Below are 12,851 nucleotides of genomic sequence, written 5' to 3'. Positions count from 1 at the left end.
TACATCTCTCCAAATATGCTCTTCTGGTCACTTGGCTCTGATAAAAACCTAAGGAGCTCTCCCCTAGTTCTTACTCCAGCCTGTGTAGGTAAATGCTGTACCAAGCACTGAGTGGTTTTCTTCTGTAGAAGCAGCAGTGAGATAGGATTGAAGCGGCAGTAATAGAAAGTGAATGCATGCCTTCAGCCAATTTTGTGTTTCCTTGTATTCAGTCTTGGATAAGAGGGATAGGGAGAGGGAGTGTTTTACCTTCTGATGCTAAATCAGTGGTACATACAGTCCTCAACCCAATGGAAGTGACAGGTGGGTGCCTCTAATCTCAGCAAGTTTTGGCAGAAAATATAGGCTAACGACATGGTTGTCTGAACTAGCAGTTATTGCTGATGCTCTGATGCTGAAATGGCTCAACCATTGCTTTGCTTAAGCTGTCTTGTCTAGATTCATATACATTTAGATCAGCTCAACCTTTACTTCATACACTCTTACTCCTTCCAGTGGTATAGCTTGTTGCCCAGATATTGTAGTACATTTCAAACTGATTAAAAGCTGGATAACAGTATGTAAATAGTTAGCCATTAAGAATATTTGTCTAGCAAGGATGTTTCTAGGGATGTTCTGCCATCTTGCCCTAATCTTTTAGAATCTTTTATTAATGAACAATGTGATAATGTGTAGCACTCTCAGAGGGTGCAGGATCCAAAAGCTGAAGCTAAACAAATTCATGCTACAAATGTCTTTCCACACTATGTACCATTTAACTAGAAGTCATCATTCTCTTCTCAGTTAGGTGTTGAAGCTTCTCTGCACTGTGGAGGAACTCCCTGTAGATGACTCTCTGTAGATAGTTCTGTCTGGTCTTGACCTATCTACTACTTAAAAATCTAAAAGTTCAACATGAATCTTTGACACTTATTTATAGATGCAAATCAGATAGTTTATATGTAACTGGGCCAAGACAGTGAGCTTTTAGTTCCCTTCAGGGTTTCTTTTTCCACAGTTACCGTGGACTCCACCTGTATGATAACTCTTCCTTATACTATGTCTTCCTATTTTGAGTTAGTCTTTTCTTCGAGGTCAGAGAGTTATGTGAATTTTACTGCTAAATTTCTGCACATTTTCTCAAAGACTCTCGTCAATATCTTTGCTAAAAACCATTCTAGCCATATTACCTCTGTTACTCCACAATTTCTGTCAAATCATATTCTGAGGTATCTCCTTTTTCATTTTTGACATAACCTATCTTAAAATTAATTCAGAATACCTCTGTAAAAGTTCTTTTTCCTGGCTCATTACTTCCACCTCCATCTCTCCATACTCTAGTGCATCAAATACAATTAGATGTCATCTTTAATATTTTGTTCTGGTTTATTTCATATCTCTCTAGTCACCTCCTCACTGCCTTCACAGGAAAAAATGTTTTCCTAATATCTAACGTAAATTTCCCCTCCTTCAGTTTGAACCTGTTGCCCCTTGTCCTATCATTGCAGTTCCTAACAAAGAGTCCCTCTCTGACTCTCATGTAGCTCCTTCAGATACTGAAAGGCTGCTATGAGGTGTCCACGCAACCTTCTCTTCTCCAGGCTGAACAGCCCCAACGTCTTCAGTCTGTCTTCAGAGGGGAGATGCTCCAGTCCTCTTATCAACTTTGTGGCCTCCTCTGGACTTGCTCCAACAGTTGCATGCCCTTCTTATGTTGAGGAGGCCAGAACTGCACACAGTATTCCAGGTTGGAATCTTACAAGTGCAGAGTATAGGGGGAGAATCACCTCTTTTGACCTGCTCGCACACTCCTTTTGGTGCAGCTCAGGATTTGATTGGCTTTCAAGGCTGCTAGTGCACACTGCTGGCTCATGGTGAGCTTCTCATCCACTGTCACTTCTAAGTCTTTCTCCTTGTTGCTCTCAATTACTTCCCCACCCAGCTTGTAGGTGTGCGTGGGATTGCCATGGTCCGGATGTAGGACCTTGCACTTCATTTTGTTGAACTTCATGAGGTTTGCAGTGTCCCACCTCTCAAGCCTGTCAAGTTCCATTGGGTTGGCATCCCCTCCCTCCAGTGTGTCAACTGCCCCACACAGCTTGGGGTTGTCAGAAAACTTGCTGAGGGTGCACTCAATCCCACTGTCCATGTCACTGACAAAGATGTTGAACAGTATCAGCCCCAGCACTGACCCCTGAGGGACACCACTTATCACTGGCCTCCACGTGGACAATGAACCGCTGACCACAACTCTGTGTGTGATGACCAGCCAGCACCCCCTGCCATGAGCAGCGACACCTCCTCACTAGATCGGGTTTCTCAAGGCCTCATCCAGCCTGGTCTTGAACACAACCAGGTAGGGGCAACCATCACGTCCCTGGGCAATCTGTGCCAGTGTCTCACCACCTTTGTAGTAAAAAAACATTTCTCTAATATCTAACCTAAACAACTGACCTGTAGGTGTGACTGGGATTGCCATGACCCAGATGTAGGACCTTGCACTTCATTATGTTGCACTTCATGAGGTTTGCATTGGCCAGCCTCTCAAGCCTGTCAAGGTCCCTCTGGATGGCACATCCCTTCCCTCCAGCATGTTGACTGCCCTACACAGCTTGGTGTGGTCAGTGAACTTGCTGAGGGTGCACTCAATCCCACTGTCCATGTCACTGACAAAGATGTTGAACAGTATCAGCCCCAGCACTGACCCCTGAGGGACACCACTTATCACTGGCCTCCACGTGGACAATGAACCGCTGACCACAACTCTGTGTGTGATGACCAGCCAGCCAGTTCTTTATCCACTGAGTGTTCCACCCATCAAATCCATGTCTCTTCAATTTAGAGACAAGGATGTTGTGTGCACAATGTCAAATGCTTTGCATAAGTCCAGGCAGATGATATCAGTTGCTCTGCCCCTATCCACAAATTCTGTGCCCCCGTCATAGAAGGCCACCAAATTCATCAGGCATGACTTGCCCCTGGTAAAGCCATGCTGGTTATTACCAATCACCTCTTTGCTTTTCATGTGCCTAAGCATAGCTTCCAGGAGAATCTGCACCATGATCTTGCCTGGCTGGTGTGTTTGGGTTATATTTCCCTTTTTCCAGTCATCGGGGTGTTCACCTGACTGCCATGATTTCTTGAAAATTATAGATAGTGGCTAAGCGACCACATCTGCCACTTCCCTCAGGACCAGAGGATGAATCTCATCAGGACCCATGTACTTACGCATGTTCAGGTTCCTTAGATGGTCTCGAACCTAATCCTCTTCTACAGTGGGTTCAGGGGTTTTATTCTCCCAGTCTCCACCTTTGCCTTTCTTGGCTTGGTCAGTGAGGCTGGAGCACTTGAAGACTGAGGAAAAGAAGTCACTGAGAACCTCAGCGTTTTCTTTATCCAGGGTAGCCATGTCTCCTGTTTCCTTCCAGAGAGGGCCCACGTTGTCTCTAGTCTTTCTTTTACATGCAGCATACCTGTAGAAGCCCTTCTTGTTATCCTTAATGTCCCTGGCTAGCCTCAATTCCCACTGTGCCCTAGTTTCTCTGACTGTCTCCAACTTCTCTTACAACTTCTCTTACAACTTCTCTGTATTTCTCCCAGTCCATTTGTCCTCCCTTCCACCTTCTGAAGGCCTCATTTTTTCCCCTAAGTTTTTTCAGCAATTCCTTATTCATCCACAGAGGCCTTCTGGCATTTTTGCCTGATTACCTCTGTGTCTGGATCATTGTTCCTGAGCTTGGAGGAGATGATCCTTGAATATCAGTCAGCAGTCTTTGGCCACTCTGCCTTCCAGGACTTCATCCCAAGGCACTCTGCCAAGAAGGTCCTTGAAGAGGCTGAAGTCTGCTCTCCTGAAGTCCAGGGCAGTGAGCTTGCTGTGCACCTCCCTCACTGCCCTGAGAATCTCGAACTCCACCGTCTTGTGATTGCTACAGCCAAGGCTGCCTTGGAGCACCATGTTCCTCACCAGCTCCTCCCTATTGGTGAACACAAGGTCCCGCATGGCTCCTCTTCTTTATGGTTCCTCTAGTACCTGTGTAAGGAAGTTATCATTAGCACATTTGAGGAACCTTCTTGATTGCTTATTTTTCAGTTCCCTTCTCCAGTGGGCATCTCTTCTGTTTTTCTCCTATAGTCTTTACAAAAGGGAGAGATCCTTTATATAAATCTAACAGAGCTGTCATGTAGTCCTTCTTAAAGGTCTTGTTCTTCTTGATTACGAGTATTGGTCAGGTTGATAATAGTAGAATCATAGAATATCGCAAGTTAGAAGGGACCCATAAGGATTGTCAAATCAAACTCCCCGCTCCTCTCAGGACTACTTATAACTAAACCATATGACTAAGAGCATCATCCAGATGTTCGCTGAGCTCTGACATGCTTGGTGCTGTGACTACTCACTCTCACAGTGAAGAACCTTTTCCCCATCTGAAATGCCCTTGTCACAGTTTCATTTCATTTCCTCGTATCCTATTGCCTGTCACCAGAGAGATACTGTTTCTGGGCGATGTCCATGTTACATAAGTGTTTTGGTGGCATGGTAGCTCTTTTAGTTATGTGTTCATATGGTGCTTCAAACTGGTGAATAATGTTATCTCCATCCAAATTAAGAAGATACTTCTCCAGAAATGTAGTGAATATTGACAGTGCATTAATTAAAATGTATGCTAGCAACTAACTCGTAAAACCGGATTTGTATCATGGGGACCTACCAAATATGCCTTCTTTGGAAAAGGTGCTTCATGTAGGCTTAGGAGGAACATTCTCCCAATTGCTCATTTATCTAATAGACATTAGGCTCCAAATAAGGCTATTACAGATTTATGTTCCAAAAGGAAGTAAAAATGACACTAGAAATGAGTTTTGGTCCTGTCAGTAATTTCTCTGAGTAATCAGACTAGAGAGGGAAAATTAAGCCTGTAATTGTTTTTCATATGCATTATCAATGAAGGAAAAGCTACAGGAAAATGTGTATATATAGTTTTGCATAGACAGTGCTCATAAAAGAATAGGAACTCTGTCTGCACTATATATATGTATCATAAAAAAGCTATTAGCAGTTTGTAATAGTTAAAATACTTGGGTAGGAGTTGTGTCTTGATTTTTAGCTACCAAATACAAAGTATGGTTTAAAAGCTGCTTTAGAAAACACTTGAAATTCTTGATATTGGTGGAGGGAGGTGGGAGGAGGCCTGATTTTCTTCTGTAACAGGAATCTAAGAACTATTGCGGGAGAGCTTGGAAGGAAAGAAAGCAAAATGACAAGTTTGCTTTTCATGTTCAAATCTAAATGAAATTTATAAAGTGAACAAGTGGCAAAAAAATTATAAGTTCATAATTTTTTTTACAATGTAAAGCTTTTCTAGTACAAAGTGGTGGGTGGGACAAGGAAATTTCAGTCTTTATAGTTCTTGGAGATAAATCAGGCTTTGTAACTATTTGTAATTGATCCTACTATCTTAGGTTTTCAAGATCAAAGCAGTACAACTGGCAGGAAAACTTCTTCCAGCCTTCAACACACCTACGGGTATACCATGGGCAATGGTGAATCTGAAAAGGTAATGAATTTTCTTCTGTGGGGAATTGTGTTTCTCCCCCTTCCTCCAACTTAAAATTAGTAATGGCATACATCAGTTTTGTTAGTAGTGGAACTGTAGAAGATGTAGGCAGATTGGTATTCCTGGTACATTAGAATAATTTTATTAGAGGTCAGAGCATTTTACCTCATTAACTGCAATAAATTGTGATCATGTTGGGATTTTTCTGATTCTGCATTAAGCATTCCATGTGCCATTGGACTATACCAAGTATATTACACCATATGTTGCCCTAGAGCTTAATAATTGTTTCTTTTGTCATGAAAGAACCTATTAAAAACCAAAATTGTTTGCAGGATATGGTTGAACTTACTGGGTTTTCTGTACGATGTGAGCTGTATGTTATCTTTAGAAGACTCACAGCATTTAAGAAGATGATGAAACTCTGAAGATACTTCATTTTACATTTTACCTTAGGTATAAAGTCTAGTGTGCTGAAGTCCTCTACGGTCTGTACAGATGGAGAGTCTCCTTTAGATGACTGTTGAGGTCAGACTGAACTTAGATGGTGTGCATTGTCTTGTGGAAGAGAATTGCCTTGCCTAATTTATCTTGCTCAATGCTGGGACCTCCCTCAGATCTTGAGAGGGTGTTTTTGATGCAAGGCATTCTTTAGATTTTTATTACATTCTTACTGCATGTGGTTCTGGTGCCCTCAACATGATAAAAGCATGGAACTGTTGGAGCAAGTCCAGAGGAGGCCACAAAGTTGATAAGAGGACTGGAGCATCTCCCCTCTGAAGACAGACTGAAGACGTTGGGGCTGTTCAGCCTGGAGAAGAGAAGGTTGCGTGGACACCTCATAGCAGCCTTTCAGTATCTGAAGGAGCTATAAGGGAGCCGGAGAGGGACTCTTTGTTAGGAACTGCAATGATAGGACAAAGGGTAATGGAATCAAATCGAAGGAATGGTAATTAAGGTTAGCTATTAGGAAAAAGTTGTTTCCTGTGAGGGTGGTGAGACACTGGAACAGGTTGCCCAGGGAGGTAGTGGCTGCCCCAACCCTGGCAGTATTCAGGGCCAGACTGGATGAGGCCTTGAGCATCCTGGTCTAGTGGGGAGGTGTCTCTGCCCATGGCAGGGAGGGTTGGGACTAGATGATTTATAAGGTCTATTCCAACCCCTAAAATTCTGTAATTCTTACATAGTAGCTGAATTTGGGATGCATGTCTGGATTGTGCTTAAGCAACTTGGGATAGTGTATATCAGAGTTTTGAATTGTTTCCCTTTTGGGAGAGATACTTGTTGTGCTTTGTTAGATTGTCATAAGGTTTAGGACTACTTTGAGAGCATTAGCCTTAAGTGCCCTTTTGTGATAAGGATATCCTCACTTTGCTGTCAGCCTTGTGCAAAGGACATGGAGCTGTGGATTGCTTTTCTGCAGATGCAGGAAATCACCACACCCTTGCACTGTGATTCCAGTGTGTTTGAAGGGCCCAGGTGGCCCTTATACCTCAGGCAGCACAGGCATATGCCTCACTAGCTCGAGCAACATATATGGTGGGATTTAAGAAGCTGAAGCAGTAGGTGTGTGGATACTTAGCAGTAGGACACAGAGGCCGATCAGATAGGTCAGGTATCACAGCACGGTCAGAAAGGCAGGACCAGGGAGTTTTGCAGTGGGTGGAGGGGAAAGGATTGGGGAATGTCGGAAGTTTCCTGCATACTGGTATTGTTTTTGCATTTATTGTGTCAGTCTCTTGGTAATGAACCAGCCAGCATCACAGCAGAAAATAGTGGTTGGCAAGCCAGAGGGCAGTGACAGTAGCAGGCATATGAGAACACTTGTCATGAGGCTGATGTGCTGCAGAAGACCAGACCTGAAAGAAATATTTGGAAAATTATTGACTTGTGTTTTATTAGCTTTTGTATTAATAATGAAAAAACCCTGAATTTTCTTGTTGTTGCAGTCTGCTTAGTGAGAGGTGCCTCTGCCCAAATTAAAGTGCAAGTAAGACCATATGCCAGGTCAATAATACGTTAATGTAATAGTGTGGGGTTTATTTAATTATAATTATAAATGTGAGGTAGTGAAATAGAAAGAAATAGGAAAGAGCAAGGTTAAAGAGAGTGAGGGAGAGAGAGCAAGAGAGAGACAGAGAGAGGTGGGGGGAGAGAGAGGGAGAGAGAGTTACCACCCGTAGATCCAGCAGTGTCCTACTGGTCCTTCTTCACGTGGAGCTTCTTGATGCTGAGGGTCCTGAATCATGCTGGGGGAGGGGGGTCCCTGGTTGCTTATCTGGGGGTAACACCTTTATGGAGTCCAAATTCTGGGTATCCATGGATGCATATTCCTAATTTCCATGCAGAGTAAGGATGGTCATTCTTTCATTTGCATACTTCTTTAGGGTGGGGGTTTGATGGTCACAGATACTGCCTGCCCGGGGTGATCTTTGACTGGTGATATGTATATGCAGTTTGCCACAGAGGGAATTCTGTTTAGATATGTTAAGCAGGATGTGCTAACCAGATCTTGCCTCCACCAGGCCTGAAATTAGCACAAACTCATCTCTGTGGTGCTTATCTCAAGTTGCTGCCATTGTTGCTAACTCCTCTAAAGGCAGATTCCTTTTGAGGCCTTAGAAGTGTTTGAGACAGGCAAGGCATTCTTTAATTCCTTACACCTGTACCAAAAAAACCCTGAGACAAGCTGATTGTGTGTCTACACTCTGTAGGCAGTGGTTACTGTATCTTAAAAGGTGTTGTGAGAGCTACAAATACTGCTTCATAACCAACATTTTTCCTTTACATTTCCTCCTTCTAATGTGTGAAAGAACAAATAGGCAAAAAGGCATTCCTAATTGATTGTAGTCTTGCTCATAATTGAAATCTTTTATGGGAGGAAGGAGAAGTAATATTTGGGAAAATGTGGTTTACTCCACAAATTAAAAGACCCAATCCTGAAAGGTGGTGAAAACTCCCAAATTTGATTAAGCCAGAGGTAAAATTTAGAAGTTAGGACTTAGCAAGATGGTATCAGAGTACAAAGGATAGGAGGTATGTGATACTTTCTGCTGATTCTTTTAAGTGAGCCTGAGGAACTCATATATTCTGCCTACAGTGAGCATACTGTATTCATATGTTGACACAGATAGGGAAGCACATCCCACACAAGTAAAGGGAGCACAGCAGATTTTTGGCAAGACGAGGCGAATTCTGCCACTTTCAGAAGTACACTCATCTCATTTTGATTCTTTTTCTTATGAACATACAGTGAATAAGCAACAACTGAGATTGAGCTCAGTGTTAAGTTGTCATATTTCTGCAACATTAAGATATTTTATTTGTTAATCACAGGACTTTTTGTTGATGAAGTTATGGTATCTTTATTCCAACCAGTGAACCAACTGATCAATCAAATCACAACTCCTGTAATCTTAAGTACAGATTAAAATTTTGTTGTTACTTGTTTAATTGGCTGTGCTAGTTGTGCTGTGCACAGTAATTCTGAAATTTTTGTTGTTTTCTGCCTTCCTTTATGCATATTTGTTGGAATTCAGTGGTGTCGGTCGAAATTGGGGCTGGGCTTCTGCTGGCAGCAGCATCCTCGCTGAGTTTGGTACTCTGCACATGGAATTTGTCCACCTCAGCTATTTGACAGGGGATCCTGTATACTACAACAAGGTGAGTCTCAAAATCAGTATTTTTATCACACTAGTGTCTCTTACACTGTTTCATCATAAATTGTATTAAAGGAGAAGTGCTTTCTATATTGAATTCTGTTTACATTCTTGGTAGCGGGTAAATTTTCTCATGCTTGTATTCCTGTTACCAAGTAGTGTCTTTTTCAAGTAGAAATGTATGACAACACAAGTTTTCTTATTTATTTCAGCATAGGTTTAAAACTCATGGGTTTTAAACTTGTTTGTGTGAGCAGTCCTTTATAAACAAAAGCTTACAAATCTGAAGAAAGCCTTAAAGAAAGCTTGTGGTTCAGATTAAGAGAATTTGCTACTAAAAAAAAGAAAGAAAAAGAAGAAAGATCAGATTTAACTATGTGCAGAGCACAGATGAACATTGTTAGTGGTGATCCTGATTCTTGATTTAATTTAGGTCATGCACATTCGGAAGTTACTTCAAAAAATGGATCGTCCTAATGGACTTTATCCAAATTATTTGAATCCAAGAACAGGCCGGTGGGGTCAGCGTAAGTATTCTCATTTTATTAATTCCTAATTAAAACTCTACTTCTTACTTTGTTGCTGAGTTGGTGATCAGAAAAAATATTCTGTAGAGTACAAACAGCATTGCTTGAAAACATGCAACATAAAAGGATTGCATAGACTTGAGATCTCCTGAAACCAATTTTTGCCTGTCACTCTCTGAAATCACATAGCTTGCTTTTTATGGTACTTTCTGAAAACAGCTTCCTACCAAATCTGCTGTCTATCCTTACTTTTATCAGGCAATAAAATCTTCAGTAATAAAGAATGAGGCTGAAAGTGTTTTCTCATTCTGTTCCTGGTTTTGTTCTGCAAACCATCTGGTAAATGGATTACTGTAAGGTGACATAGAGGTGATGCATGTTTGTGGTGGTTAAACTGTGTTAGGGACTGACATCTACAAACATAATTTGTCTACTTAGTGGCATGTGAAATGGCATGATGAACCTCCCTATAGATCTTGCTGGTATCAATGTGTCTCTCGTTTAAAAAAAATGGGAGGGTTTTGGAATGAAAAAGAAAAGCAGGTTTTGTTGCTGACAATGTAAATTGAGAGATAAAACATGAAGAGAGAGATATACAAACATGATCCCTTTTCTTGAAGTGGTTCCTTCAAGAAAGGTTGAGCAGTTTAGTGCTTTCACAGGGGCTGTGATAAAAGAGAAACTTTTTCTTCAAGGTTTCTATTCCTATTTCTTTTATGAATGCAAGTCTATTTATGAAAAACAAGCAAGATGAGCTATTTCTGTCCTGTTTGACATCATTGATAGGTTTCGGGGATTTCAGTGGTTGGCTGTAAATATCCAGCAGAACATGTTCTGGCTTGAAAACTGAGAATTTGCTTCTGACTTTGCATCTGGTATATGAGGGAGATGAATGCAGCTGTCATTGCAGTCCCTGTTAAATTCTTCTCTAATCCCATCATTAAGGCCAAAATTCTCTCCAAAGCATCTTATATCTTTGAGTGAATTGTGACACCATCTGAGATGGACAAATGGATTGATAGGATAAGTTATTCTGGCAAATTTAGGTTTAACAGTGCATTCAGAAAGAAGAAAGTAAGCAAATACAAATGTTAATGTATTTTTTATTCAAAAGACAATTTTACACTGTTGCTTTGAAAAAAAAATTTCTATTGCTTTTTTTTCTATTCCTAACCAATTGCTTGTGCTAGTTTTATCAAAAATAGACTAATGTGCTGTATCACAAAGATTCTTTAAGGGGCTGTTTCACAGAATCATGGAATGGCCTGGATTGGAAGGGACCTTTAAAGTTCTAGTTCCAAACTCCCTGCTATGGGCAGGTCCACCTTCCACTAGGCCAGATTGCTCCGAGTCCCATCCAACCTGGTCTTGAACACTTGCAGGCATGGGGCAGCCACAGCTTTTCTGGGCAACCTGTTCCAATACCTCACCATCCTCACAGTGAGAATTTCTTCCTAATACATCATCTAAGCCTACTCTTTCAGTTTGAAGCCATTGCCCATTTGCCTGTTACTACATGCTTTTGTAAATAGTCTCTCTGCATGTTGCTTGTAATAACAATGCTCAGAACTAGTATCTCTTGGGAAGAAAATACTCCTGATCACTGAGAATAAACATACAGAGAAAATTTTAACTTTGCAGAAGTTTGGTGGAGCTCAAAAATACTATTTAAATGGATTTTGAAAGATAATACTTTTGGGACTAAAGTTTAGGGGTACAGGTAGAGACTTAAATTCTCAGAATAAAAAGAAATACAATTTTATAGAGCCCTTAATCTTTCTGTGCTGCTCATGAGCCACAAACTTGTTTCCTGCAACTTGCAGGGTGGGTTTTTGGGGTGGTTTTTTTTGAGCAAGTAAGCTTCCAAAAGCAGATACAGATGTTCTGGCAGTATTTCTAGGATTTTCCCAATGCAACAAGCATTTGTAAAGCAATCTTGAAAAGTTTTGTGGGGGCTAAATAGCAATGATCCGTAATTCTGTTCTTCATTACACAAACCTGGATGGAATGATGAGAATGTCTGTTTTATCTCTGATACATCACACTTCAGTGAATCTATTTGCAGAAATTTAAGAAGTTAGAGTAAAGGAGCATGTGAATTGAAACACTGGATGTATGGGGTGGAATAGGTGAGGCTAAGGCAGGAATTTTTATCTCCCAATTGCCTTGCAGAGATTGTGTCCTGCATTGCAGAAGTCGGTTGAGTGAGGGTGATGCCTTCACACACAGTCGCAGTTCACTAGAGGACCCATGTCTGAGTCCCCAACACTATTACTGACTTGAGTCACATGGTTAGTATTAAGGGCAGGCAAGGCTTTTCTATCCTCCTCAGAAGGTAATTTCAAAGAGCATTGTATTTTGCTTGTTACATACTTTTTGTACTGGAAAGACTGAGACAATGGAAAGAGTACCAAAGCATAACTTTTCTTTTTTCAGCTTCTGGGAAAGCTGCCCTTTTCATCTTTGCTGTGACCTTTAGTTCGATGCATCTTATCTTGTGCAAAGTACTTTCTGCAGATAGTTTCTGGGAATTATTTCAGAGTTCTTTATTTGCCTGGATACGTGTAACTCTTGACTCTGACCTTTCTAGGTTTTCTTTTATTTCTTTTTTTCTTTCTTTCTTCCTTGTAACATTTTTTCTTCTCCTCAGACATATTTTTGGCTCAATTCTAGTTATTTTTTTTGTTAATCTGTACAATGTTTCAAGTAAGTCATGAGGGGTGTGAAATAGGTAAAATAAATCTACGTAGACATATATATTTAAGTGCACTTTTGAAGAAATACAGGATTTAGCTGCAATGTAGCATCTTTCTAGTGATGGGTTTATTTTCCAATTCCTTACCCTTCATTCTAGTGTTGGGTGTGTTCTAGTGGTGAGTACCTTTATTCACAGTAATAAAAATATCACTGATGTGCACATAGCAGTCAGAATAATTAATTTTATTACTATCAGGTGATTATCCAGAGGGTATTAGACAAAATATATAGTGGAAAAATTCATTTATGTCAAGTTTTCTCAGAAGTTATCTTTTATCTTTACCTTTTAATTTTCTTTTAAAGAAAAAATGTATTATTTAGATAGAAGAAAAAAGATTCACTTCTAGAAGTGTTGGTGGTCTTTAAAATTC

General features: G+C 40.7%; 1 protein-coding gene across 1 annotated transcript in view; it reads left to right on the top strand.

Annotated features, from left to right (window-relative positions):
• MAN1A2 (mannosidase, alpha, class 1A, member 2) overlaps positions 1-12,851 on the top strand; it is a gene marked incomplete at its 5' end in the record, with an annotated part of 130,400 nt that overhangs the window by 78,852 nt on the left and 38,697 nt on the right. Inside the window, 3 exons of the mRNA XM_009073476.1 lie at positions 5,443-5,537; positions 9,077-9,200; positions 9,630-9,723. Coding sequence (XP_009071724.1) covers positions 5,443-5,537; positions 9,077-9,200; positions 9,630-9,723 — 313 coding nt within the window. The remainder of the gene's footprint in view (positions 1-5,442; positions 5,538-9,076; positions 9,201-9,629; positions 9,724-12,851) is intronic.

The sequence above is a fragment of the Acanthisitta chloris genome, unplaced genomic scaffold (assembly GCF_000695815.1).
Source record: "Acanthisitta chloris isolate BGI_N310 unplaced genomic scaffold, ASM69581v1 scaffold8884, whole genome shotgun sequence".
NCBI classification, from domain to species: Eukaryota; Metazoa; Chordata; class Aves; order Passeriformes; family Acanthisittidae; genus Acanthisitta; species Acanthisitta chloris.
Note: the sequence above shows the minus strand (reverse complement) of the source record. Positions and strands in the feature narration are given on the sequence as shown.